Below are 13006 nucleotides of genomic sequence, written 5' to 3'. Positions count from 1 at the left end.
AGAACACTCTATCTAACAATATACAGTCTTCTCAAGTGCACATGGGATGTTTTCCAAGATAAACCATATGTTGGACCACAAATTAAATCTTAATAGATTTTAAAAGATAGGTAACATATAAAGTATCTTCTCTGACCACAGCACGATAAAGTTAGAATAAGTAACAAAAGGAAAACTGGAAAATTAACTAAATTGTGAAAATTAAATGACACACTTTTAAACAATCAATGGATCAAAGAAGAAATTACAAAGGAAACTAGAAAATAGTTAAAAGAAGAATAAAAATAAAAGCATAACATATCAAAACTTATGGAACATAGTAAAAGTAGTGTTAAGTGGAAATTTATAGCTAAAAATGCTTACATTAAAAACAAAGATATCGAGGACTTGCAGTCAAGATGGTGGAGTGGGTAAACTAAAAAAAAATCCCATTTAGAATTGCAAAAAAGAATAAAATACTTAGGAATAAATTTAACAAAGGAGGTAAAAGACACGTACTCGAAAAACTTTAGATATTGACAAAAGAAACTGAAGATGCAAATAAATTGAGGATATACTGTGCTCTTGGATAGTAAGAATTACCATCGTTAAAATGTCCGTACTAGACAAGGCTACCTACAGATTAAATGCAATCCCTATCAAAATACCAAAGGCATTTTTCACAGAACTAGAATACCAAAATTTATATGGAACTACAAAAGATACCAAATAGCTAAACAATCTTGAGAAAGAAGAAAGTTAGAAGCATCACCATGCCAGATATCAAACTATACAAGGCTATAGTAATCAAAACAGCATGGTATTGGCATAAAAACAGATACACAGATAAATGGAACAGACTAGAGAGCCTAGAAATAAACTTAAGTTTATATAGTCAATTAATCTATAACAAAGGAGGCAACAATGGGGTAAAGACAGTTTCTTCAATAAATGGTGTTGGGTAAACTGGACAGATACATGCAAAAAAATGAAACTAGACCACTTTCTTACACCACATACAAGAATAAACTCGGAATGAATTAAAGACTTAAATGTAAGCCCCCAAACCATAAAACTTCTAGAAGAAAACATAAGCAGTAATCTCTATGACACTATTAGTAATATTTTTGGAGGTCTCCTCAGATAAGAAAAATGAAAGAAAAATAGATATCCAAAATATATAAAGAACTCATGTAACTTAACACCAAAAACACCAATCAATTAAAAAATGTGCAGAGGACCTGAACAGACATTTCTCCCAAGATGACATACATATGGCCAACAGACATATGAAAATGTCTAATTACTATGTTGTACACCCAAAACTAATATAATAGTGTATGGTAACTGTAATTGAAAATTTTAAAAATTAAAAAAGACTTTTAAACTTATAAACAACCTAACTTTATAATATAAAGAATTAAATATAACAGAAGAAAGGAAATAATAGATTAGAGCAGAGATAAACAAAATAAAGAATGAACAACAGAGAAAATCTATGAAACTAAAAGTTGGTTCTTCAAAAAGATCAAGAAAATTGACAAACTTTTAGCTAGATTGACTAAGGAAAAAAGAGGGAAGACTCAAATTACAAAAATCAGAAAAAGTGGAGACATTACTATAGAAATAAAAAGAATTATAAGAGAGTACTCTGCCAAGAAACTGGATAACCTACATGAAATGGACAAATTCCTAAAAACAAAAAAATCTACCAAAACTAAATCATGAAATAGAAAATATGAATAGACTGTAACTAGTAAAAAGACTAAGTCAGTAATCGAAAATCTTCCAACAATGAAAAGCCCTGGACCTGATGGCTTCACTGGTGAATTCTACCAAATATTTAAAGAACTAATACCAACCCTCTTCAAACTTTTCAAAAAACTGAAGGAACACTTCTAAACTCATTCTATGAGGCCAGCATAATCCTGACACCAAAACCATAAAAATACATCACAAGAAAACTACAGACCAATATCCCTAATGAACGCTGATGCAAAAATCAACAAAATTCTAGCAAAAAGAATTCAACAGCACATTTAAAAGATTATACACCATAACTAAATGAGATTTATTCCTAGAATGCAAGGATGGTTCAACGTACAAAAATCGATCAATGTAAAATGCCACATCAACAGAATGAAGGAAAAAACCCACATGGATCAGCTCAATTAATGTGGAAAAAACATCGGACAAAATTCAATACCTTTTCATGATAAAAACACTCAACAAACTAGGAATAAAAGGAAACTGCCTTCACAAAATAAAAATCACACGTGAAAAATCCATAGTGAACATCATACTCAATGGTGGAAGGCTGGAAGTCTTTCTTCTGATATTAAGAACAAGGGAAGAATGCCTATGTTCACCACTTCTATTCAACATAGTACTGGAAGTTCTAGTCAGAGCAATTAGGCAAAAAAAAAAAAAAAAAGGAAAAAAAAGTCATCCAAACTGGAAAAGAAATGATTTCTGCTTGTAGATGTTATGATCTTATAAGTAGAAAACTCTAAAGATCCCCCACCACAAAAATTTTAGACTAATAATTCATCAAAGTAACAGGACACAAAGTCAACACTCAAAAATCAGTTGCATTTACATACATGAATAACCATCCACAACAGCATAAAAAAAATTAGGAATGAACATCACCAAGGACATGAAAGATATCCAGTGATAACTATAGAACACACCTGAAAGAAATTAAAGCAACATAAATAAATGAAAATACATGCTATGTTCATGGATCAGAAGACTTAATATTATTAAACTGTCAATATTATCTAAAGCAATCTATGATCTATGGATTCCCCATCAAAATCCCAATGGCTTTTTTTTTTGCAGAAACAGAAAATCAACCTAAAATTCATATGGACTCTCAGGGGACCCTGAATCCAAAAAAAAAACTTAAAAAATAAGAACAAAGCTGGAAGACACATTTCTTGGTTTCAAAACTTACTACAAAGGTATAGTAATCAAAATAGTGGGTGCTGGCATGAAGACAGATATATAGACCAATGGAATAGAATAGAAAGCCCAGAAATAAACCCTCCCATATATGGTCGAGTGATTTTTATAAGGGTGACAAGACCATTCAATGGGGAAAGAATAGTCTTTTCAAGAAATGATGCTGGGAAAACTGGATATCTACAGGTGAAAGAAAGTTGGACCATTACTTACATACAAAATATATAAAAATTAACAAAATGGATCAAGGACCTTAATGTAAGACCTAAAACAATAAAACTTCAAAGAAAGCATAGGATAAAAGCTTCATGACACTGGATGTGGCAATGATTTCTTGAATTTGACACCAAAGGCGCAGGCAACAAAATACACATTACGCTTCATGAATATTTAAAGTTTTTGTGCAACAAAAGACACTATCCAGAGAGTACAAAAGCAACCCACAGAATTGGAGAAAATATCTGGAAAATACATATCTGATAATGGATTAATATTCAAAATATACAGAAAACTCCTAAAACTCAACAACAAAAAAAACAAGCAAATCAATTCAAAAATGGGCAAAGGACTTGGATACTTCTTCAAAGATATTATACGAATGGCCAATAAATACATGAAAAGATGCTCAAAATCACTAATCATTAGGGACATGCAAATCAAAACTACAATGAGATACCACTTCACACCCATTAGGATGGCTACCATCAAAAACTAAAAATAAAAAGTGTTGACAAGGATGTGAAGAAACTGGAACCCTGTGCACTGCTGGCGGAAATGTAAAATAACAGCTACTGTGGAAAAAATCCTCAAAAAAATTAAACGGAGTTAACATATGATCCAGCAATTCCACTTCTGGGTATATACCCAAAAAAACTGAAAGCAGCGTCTCAAAATATTTGTACACCAATATTCATAGCATCGTTATTCACAACAGCTAAAATGTGAAAGCAACTAAGTATCCATTGACAAGTGAATAGATAAGCAAAATGCGATATATATACATACAATGGAATATTATTCAGCCTTAAGGAAAGAAATTCTGTAATATGCTACAGCAAGGATGAATCTTGAGGATACGATGCTAAGTGAAGTCAGTCAGTCACAAAAAGACAAATATTTTGACTCTACTTCTATGAGGAACTTAAGAGTACTCCAATTCAGAGAAAGCAGAATGGTGCTTGCCAGGGTCTTGGGGGAGATGGAAACGTGAAGTTCCTATTTAATGGGTACAGAGTTTCAGTTTCACAAGATGAGAAGATTTATGGGGATGGATGGTGGTGACAGCTCACAACAATGTGAATGTACATAAGACCCCTGAACTGTGCACTTAAAAATGGTTAAAACCATAAATTTTATGTTAAGTACATATTACCACAATAATTTTTTTTTTTTAAATACTAGCTCCAGCTATCTTTCTCTGTGTATTACAGATGTAGTCCATTTCACGGGACGCTAACATAAAGTAGCCTATGAGAAAAGTCTGGCACTTAGCTCCAATAAGTAGTCGGCCCTGCTACTTGCAAATGAGACTTCTGTTCAGAACATTAAGATGTTCCCAAGATTAATCTGTTTCTCAGCTTCTAGTAGGAGCCATTATCTCAAAACAGAAAAGGGCGATTGAGATCAGAACTGCATGCAGCCAACTATGAATTAAGTGGGACAAAGAATGACGAAGACGAAACCCCACAGACAATTTCCTTCTTGTAAGGAAAACTAAGAAGACCCCTTCCTAGAGACTACTATGTCCCCTCCAATTCCTCAGGTGAGATCAGAGTTGAGTCAACCAGACATCGATTCCGAGAGAAGGGCCCATTTGCCTGGCACAAAAGAAGCACTCGAATGTATCTTTACCACAAGAATGCTCCACCTCATTGTCACACTGAGCATAATGGCTGGTCTGGGCCCTCACCTGGCCTGCATCCAGCCTTTGGGCCAGAGAGGTCTGACCTCAGCATCCAGAAACGTCTTCACGTAGTCCTCCCAGGAATGGACCTTGTTGTTCTTCTCTAGATCAAAGTTCTCCAGTTTCATCTTGACCACGTGGCAGAGCAGCTCCCTGGGGAGTAAGCAGAAGCCAGAAACTTCAAACTACCCCAAATGCTTCTTCGAGGTTTTAATCATATGCTTTCAGCAGCCCTGATTAAAGTAAATGATTCTAACCTTCATTAGAAATACGGGAACATGCTCAGACACTGGCCCCACAAACCCTCCAATGACGCAAGGTCCCAGTTTGGGCACACCTGATTTCATCATTCCACTGGAATTTCTTCCGGGGTCCCATTATCCTCCTGCCCCCCTTTTCTTCATCTTCTTCCTCATCAGAGCAAATCCGTTCTCTCTGCTCCTTGTCTTTCTCCTCTTCCAGCATCCTACCAGGTAAAGAGAATTAAATGGGACCCTAAGGTCACCAAAGAAGAATTGCTTCCTCCTGCCCACCACCTTTCCCTGACCCCTACTCCCAGGACTTCTAAGATAAGAAGGTGGGAATGCTGATGAAAATGATGGGACGCACTTACTTTGCAACCTTGGCTTGTGTGTGTGCCTGGCATTCATCCTGGTACTTGGCCATCTGCTCTGGCATTGCCCTGCCAATGGCTTCCTTAAGCTTCTGGAGAGGCTCCTTCAGACGCCCCCCCTGCAGAGAGCAGGACATATCATAAGTCTGTTTTATGCATCTCTTCTTATACTGAGGACACACTACAGGAATAACCACAGAAAAAGTGCAGCAGCAGATGTGGCATCTGTGGACTCAGTCACCCCTCCACTGGGCCCCAAAGCCAAGAGGCTCCTCTGCAGAGTCACCCACCTGTTCATAGAGGTGAAGTTTTCGAGCACGTTTGACCAGGGTGTCCTTGCTGCAGGGCAGGAATGAAGCAAGATAGGCATATACGCCAGAACGAATCTGGCTACTTAGCTCCCGAGTTTGCACCTCTATGCTGAAGAACAGAACAGAATTATCAATGAGCTGCAGCTCACGGCATCTCCTCTTGTCATAAGGTACCCTACCATGGACAGGAAAGCTAGGAGCCAAGAGCAGGTCAAACCTATTTCATCAGTCACACAATGTAACCGAGTGGCCAGTGCAACAAATCCCCAACAGTCACCAAACAGAATTCCCAAACCTGAAGAACTTGGCGAGGTGAAGCGGGTTAAGGCTCTCAGGTCAAAGACAAGACCAAGTCTAAGGTTTTCAAGAGAACAGAGCCCAGAGAACAAGCTCTGAAGTACTAAATTTCATAAACAAAGAAAACATAAAAGCTTTCAAACGGGAAAGTAATTGAGTTACTTGAGGTCAACAGGAAATACTTTCCAGCAGTATTTCCTTATTTTTTCAGTTCCCAGTTCTATCCCTGATCAGGAAATCAGGGAAATCCTCATCTCTCCAGTGTCCCTATCTAGATAAGCAGAATTTTTGAGCTCTCTGTGCGTGGCGTGCTCCAGCAGGACACAAAGCTCTCATCTGACCCTCACCTGCTTTCTACAGCCCAGGCTTCATGACCCAAATGCCCAATCCCAATCCTGGCCAGGCAGGGTCCATTGCTAGAATATTACGAAGTCTTGACAACTGTTCTCGCATATGCAAATCCCTCAGCTGTTGAGCAACAAGCTTCCTCTGCTACATAATGCAACTAGGAGAGAAGCTGGCAAAGCTGGAGGGCCAGATACAAAGAATCTGGTTTGAATTTATATGTGTGAGGTTGGTTCTTTTTCTGTTTTTTTTTTTTAATCCAATTCATACATTGTGGCATATCAGAGGTTCGGGCAATTGGGAGAAGTGTAAAGGCATGATGCACATTAGCCCTGGGAGCAGAAGTGAGAGTAAGAAGAGAATGACCAGGTACACTGAGGGGCATCCAGGAGATCAGGGCCCCTGGCTGTACCAAGTCATCTATGGCAGGCAACATCTCTCTCATCTCATCTCATACTTGCCGCAAAATCATCTTCCAACAGGCCATGACTATACAAAGTGTTCTAATAATACCTGCTGCCTAAGATTAGTAAGGTCTATCATTTCCTAGGGACAAATATTTGGTGTCCCATCCTCCCTTCTTTAAAAAGAACAACAATAAAACAAAAACCAGTTTTTAAAACGATCTCACTGGCGGTCACCTTCATGTAGTTCAATCATACTCCCGTTTCCCCTGGCCTGCTCAATTCAGGCATGGTAACAGATACAAAAAATAAAACAAAACAAAAGATACTCACTCTAAGAGGATGCCATTAATATCCTGGGTGAAGAACTTCTGTCTGCTCTCTCCTTCAGCAGCTCTGGCAGCCTGGTTCATAGGAGACAGTAACATCCATTAGTACACTTTCTCCACACAGTACTCACACTCACCCACAGGCACAAGAGGAGCAGTCGATCCTCAGAACACCTGTCAATAAAATCCTCACCAAGCCCTTCCCTACTCAGCCCTAATCTTGGATTAAGTTCACCTATGATCACTATATGCTCCAGCGCTTTTCAAATGCTGCTGAAGCATTTATGGACTGTCCGTACTTTCCAGGACTTGAAAATACAGTCACATAAAAGAAAATTACAGTAAAAGAATCATGATGTATTTGATTCAGCTAGCTAGCTAACTGGTGCCCGGCACTCCACCATCTAAACTGAGAGTTGAAATTTCCATATATCTACAGTACAAAGACAGTCAAGAACTTTAACAAACCTGCAAGATTTGAAGTCCTTTAACTACCAAAATAATAATAATAACGTGCCGCTTTAGCAGTTAAGGACATTATAATTCTTTGAAAATTCATAATCTACTTATGGTATACCACAATCTCCATTACCGAGACCACTAGAATGACTAACATACTTTACTACCTATTAACCCAAAATTATTAACAGGTTACTATACAGTGTTTCTTCCTATGAGAACACAGTTAACACCTGGATGGCAAGCTTAGAAACCCTCAAAGCAAGCATGGCAGACAGCGAAGGCATTGAGTTAGGAAAGCAAACTGTGCCCAAGTCTGAACCAGTGGTTCTTATACCTGGCCACACACTGGAATCACCTGACAGCTCTACCTGCCCTGGACCAATCACATCACAATCTCTGGGAACCAGGCCCATGAATCTGTATTCTTTAAAAGAGGCTCAAGCATCGGTACCTTTTAAAAATAACTAGTGACTCTTATGTAAAGAGAGGATATAAACCCAAGAATTGCTAGTCCAAAGGCTTTAGGCAAAGTAAAATCTCAGGCTTGATGTATAATGAAGATAGCAAACAAAGGCAGTAAGGTGATTGGCTAAAACAAAATGATTAATCCTGATCACACCTCCAGAAACAGCAGGCACTGATAACCACTCTCCACTTTCATCTCGCCCCACTTGCCTTCCTCGCTGGGTCCTCTTCCTCTCTCTGACTACTCCATCTGTCTCCTTCACTAGCTCAACAACAGATGGACCTCCAAGGTTCTATCTAGAACCCACTTCTCACCATAACGTCTTCCCTCCTCACAGTTTCAAAATAACACAAATGCATGTAGGTCTCTCAAATCTAAACCTCTATCCCTAAGCCCCTTCTTCTAAGCTCTAAGTCAGAATTTCTAATTACTTCTAAGTATGTTCCAATTATTTCTATGAATGGATGACCTTCTGGTATGCAAACTCAACTTGCCCAAAACCAAATGCACTAGATTCTGCTCTTCCTCTTGTGTTTCCCACTTTAATTAACAGCATTATAATCCCTCTTAAATCCTTCCACTCTGTTCTTCAGAACCCTTCAGTAACTCTTTCCAAGCCTAGAATCCAACCCAAAATCCATCACATGACATTGAGAGTCCTCCAGGATCTGGCCCCAGCTGTCCACTCCAGCTCCCAACTCCTACCATATACCAAGGGGTCCCCACCATCCAACAACTCACCTATCCTCAGCTCTGTGTCCTGGCCTGCTAACAGGCTATCTCTCCCATGAGGCTAAGCCTGTTGCCTCTAGTCTGAGTCCTATGTACCCCAAGAGAGCTGCTCTTTTATCAGCTTAAGTCTGACTGTCCATTTGACCAGCTACTTGGCCATCCAAACATCACAGGGCTTATTTCATTCTGCTTTGTCCTACAGTCAGTTGTTACATGTCTACTGATGCATTTATATAACAAGCTCATGGAGAACAAGAACTGAATCTTATTCATTAATATTTCCCACAGCTGCCTATCACATAATAGATGCTTAGCAAATGCTCACTGAGTGGATGGACGGATGAACAAACGCAGATACCACTGAAAGAATGCAAACTAGAGAAAGAAAAGCTTAGTACTGAACAAATATAACTTGCAGAGGATATGCAAAACTCAAGCTTCTGTAAGATCCCTTAGCTAGAGGACAGAAGAGACGCCTGAGATGAAAGGGGGTAACACGGATAGATGAAAATGGAAAAAAGAAATGGCGTGACTTTTAACACATTCATCTACCAACTTCTTATACTTTTAGAAGGACTTGGAATTCTAACTGGACACTTTTAATGTACTGGAATTACAATTTTAGTTTTAAAGAAAATAAAGCTGAGTTACTCTTTCGTTTAAGCTTATACACTACTAGTTATAAAATCCAGAAGTATCTTCATAGTAATTCAATCTAATTACTTTAACATGTATTTCAAATGCCTGTGTGTCAGACTCATCAATGGCTTAGGTTTCCAATTAAATTTTATTTTTAGATACCAGCCATTTCTCCAAGATTTCAAAAGCTTTCTAGCTATATATATGTTTTGTTTTTTTAGTTTTTTTTTTCCCTGATGCCTTCTGGATTGTGTAGACAATATCTCTGAAGATCTGGTTTTACACTAAAGATAAGTGCTGCATTTTAAAATAAAAGAACAACTGGATATATATCTGATAGTCTTCCAGAAATAAGTGAGGTCCCTCAACCTTAGAAAGGGACACCCTTGCCCAAGGAGTTGAATAAACTGATCAATCTGAGATTAACTAGGAAGTTAAACCAAACAGCACGATCATACTGATTTACAACAGTTCCAACAGCCTTTTAACGAGCTGTTTTATTACATGAAAAGCCACTTGCTGCCCTTCAGTGCCTAGTTCAGAACCTTATGTACTATACCTGTTTAGTATATGCTAAACAGAAGGAAATCTGGCATGATTTTTTTTTAAAAGATCAAACATGTTAGTTTCTAACCTTTCCTTGGATCCACGTCTCCCTAGATTTGCGATGTGGGGGTTCTAATGCTGTAGGTCAGCAAGCGGTGAGCAGGTAGAGCAGCAAGGGGTGAGTGACATGGGGTCTCTGTTTCCTTTCTATTCTTAGTAGTGTTCCCATTTTATGCTTCAATGATGAGGCTCAAAACAGACCTGGATCATCTGTATGGACCAGGCTGCGTAGCTGCCAAAGTACAAGACAGTAACCTAAGGGGGCGACACACCTGAGCTTTTCAACAACCAAAAGACACACTCAACACATATTAAGACAGGGTAAGGCCACTGAATCAAATCACTGGATTCTCCCAAGACCCATAAATATGTACAGTACAAGGGAGTAGGAAATGAAAAATGGGCTGGCGTGAGAAGAAAACAGTAAACATTACTTGGGCATTCACCAACGTCGCCCTCTTGGAGTACCTCTTTAACATATGTCTCCAAATATATTTTTTAAAAATTTAAGTATCACATCTAACTAGTTAGAAGATAAATCCAGTTTTTACTTCCCACAGCAAAAAAAATTTTCCCTAAGGGATAGATACACATCAGATTAGAATCTGCTATGTACTGTGGAAGACTGCAAACAAGACCACAGATTGCTCCCCTACCAGCACATGCATTCCCAGAGGGAGTGGTGGCCTCTAGTTCGCCAACCCTCCAATCTGGTGTGCACTTGTGACTCGCTTTACAATAGTGTGGCAGATGTGATGTGGTACATACAACTTCTACACCCACACCCTCTTGAAATGCTCTGAGACTGCCATGCCCTGAAAAAGCCCAGGATGAAAGACCAGCACTATCCCAGAGCCCAGCCATTTTGCCAGCTGAATGCAGCCACAAGAGAGTACCCAGGTGGGACAAGAGGAACTGCCCAGCCAACACACAGTCAGGAGAAATGGACTGGTTTTTGAAGGTACTAACTTCTGCAGTTTTTTTTAGATAACAATAGAAACTGATACATGTATAATCTAGGGCCAAGATTTAAAATCTAAACAAATTATTATAAAAATAAAGGAAATAAGAGGGAAACAAGGAAAATAAGGGGAGTGGAAAACTGAGACACATAACACTACTAATGTTATAATTATGAACATCAAGTTCAATTTAAATTTTGAAAATGCAATGTCCAGTTCAAGATCTAGGACAGGACTCCTTATTAAGGATCCAAATATCCATGTATGGCTTTTGAAATTATGTGCAACTTTTGGGTACACAGGCATTTTTTTCCCTGAGAGTATCTTTCCCAGCAAATTCTCAGGAGGGTCTGAGTTCTAGGGCACTCATGCACATGTACAGGAGGCTCCAAGTGGCCCAAGCACATGGTCCTGGTGGGATCCTGAAGAGTGACATTAAGTAACTGTAAAATCAGCTTTCTTTTTCATGCAACCATTAAAAATAATAAAGGCTTTATAATATTTATTAAGAAAGCAGAAAACAATTGTTCATAACCATAATTACACGTGCATAAAAACATATACGCAGAGGCTAGAAAAGAATATGTAAATTAAAAATAGTTTTCAAAGTGTTAGGATGATGGGTAATTCCCACTTTCCACCCCATTTCTCAAAGATTCTTAATGCTATTACAGAAGAGCCAGGGGATGCCTAAAGTGTCAACTTCACATTTGAAAATTTTATTTTCAAGTCAATACATCAATCTCGCCTGGTCATCACAGCTCCATCAAGACTCAAGCCTATCTCGTCTGAGATCCTGAATCCTATTCTTCCTTGTGCCCAAGAGATAACCACGACCAGGCAACCACTGAGGAAGGATAGCTTGCTCACAGTGTCATCCAGTGCACTCCAGAAAGATAGGCTTTCTTGAATCATCAATCTCTTTCATGTCATGCCGTTTTGTTTCCACTAAGTTTGTCCATCTTTCCCAAGGAAGAGAAGTAATGAGTGTAAGTTACTAGATTAGAACACAACCTGTGATGGGACATATCCAAGGATAGTTTTGACTTTTCTCTAAAAAACAACTGTCTACTGCCACATATACCTTACCCAACTTATTTAACAAGACTTTCAGAAGCTATAAAACAATTTGATTACAAACTGGAATATTGAAATGAACAAGGAGTATTTTTTTAACACAAATTCTGAGAGCAAATATAGGACAGTATGCTCGAACGTGTGAAGTCCAAATTCAACTACTTCCACCTTAACATCCTATTAATATGTACTCTGAATCCCTGACATGGTACAATTCATTTAAATTGTTACATTCAAATAGAATACTTATGTTCAATACCGCACACACATCCTAACGAGGTTGAACTAGAGGTCTGAGTACGTCGTTTGATTTACTTTGTATATACTGTGTTCAAGTATTTCCTGGAAATGAGAAAATCATTTGTAGTAGTGATTAACATTTACCCCGCCCAAAACACAATGAATATTATACATAACAGTGATTCTGGAATGCTATGAAAATCACTTGTTTAAAACTTAACAGCTATAGAGTATAAATGCCACTGAAGCTGCCTGACAAGCCATGATGCCCAAGGTGAAAAATTATTTTAACTAAAGGGTAAACATCATCATGACGGACAATCCATTGCGAGGTAGGAATACCTTACTGAATTGATAGTTCTTAGTGTTCCAGGGATCAATTCCCAGTCACCAAGGGAAAACAGCAATGGCTGCTCTATTCTGATGGCTGTCACTATTTTTAATGAGGCATGGACAGCATTTAAGGTGCAGCTCCTTTTTAATTACCACAGTTTAGGTATTCATGTGATCAGTACCTAACAATGATGACATACAAGTCCAGGGAACAACTGCTACCCAGTGGCAATTAAGCATGTATTCTACATGTAACACATGTCTGTGAACTTGTGGATTTCCAAAACCTTAAACAGATTACTAAAAAGATGAATCGCTGCCTGCTGCAAACCTTAGTGTCA

At 38.3% G+C, this 13006-nt stretch overlaps 1 protein-coding gene across 5 annotated transcripts in view; it reads right to left on the bottom strand.

Moving 5' to 3' along the window:
• Positions 1-13006, bottom strand: part of UBN1 (ubinuclein 1) — a 34718-nt gene that overhangs the window by 10188 nt on the left and 11524 nt on the right. For all 5 annotated transcript variants that reach the window (XM_039885265.1, XM_039885262.1, XM_039885264.1 and 2 more), the window contains 5 exons: positions 7153-7223; positions 5753-5882; positions 5463-5581; positions 5187-5315; positions 4856-5002 (listed from right to left, as the gene is read on the bottom strand). In XM_039885265.1, coding sequence (XP_039741199.1) covers positions 4856-5002; positions 5187-5315; positions 5463-5581; positions 5753-5882; positions 7153-7223 — 596 coding nt within the window. The remainder of the gene's footprint in view (positions 1-4855; positions 5003-5186; positions 5316-5462; positions 5582-5752; positions 5883-7152; positions 7224-13006) is intronic.

This window comes from Pteropus medius, unplaced genomic scaffold (genome assembly GCF_902729225.1).
Source record: "Pteropus medius unplaced genomic scaffold, Ma_sr-lr_union100, whole genome shotgun sequence".
NCBI classification, from domain to species: domain Eukaryota; kingdom Metazoa; phylum Chordata; class Mammalia; order Chiroptera; family Pteropodidae; genus Pteropus; species Pteropus medius.
The sequence above is the reverse complement of the archived record's forward strand: the minus strand, read 5'-3'. Positions and strand labels throughout refer to the sequence as shown.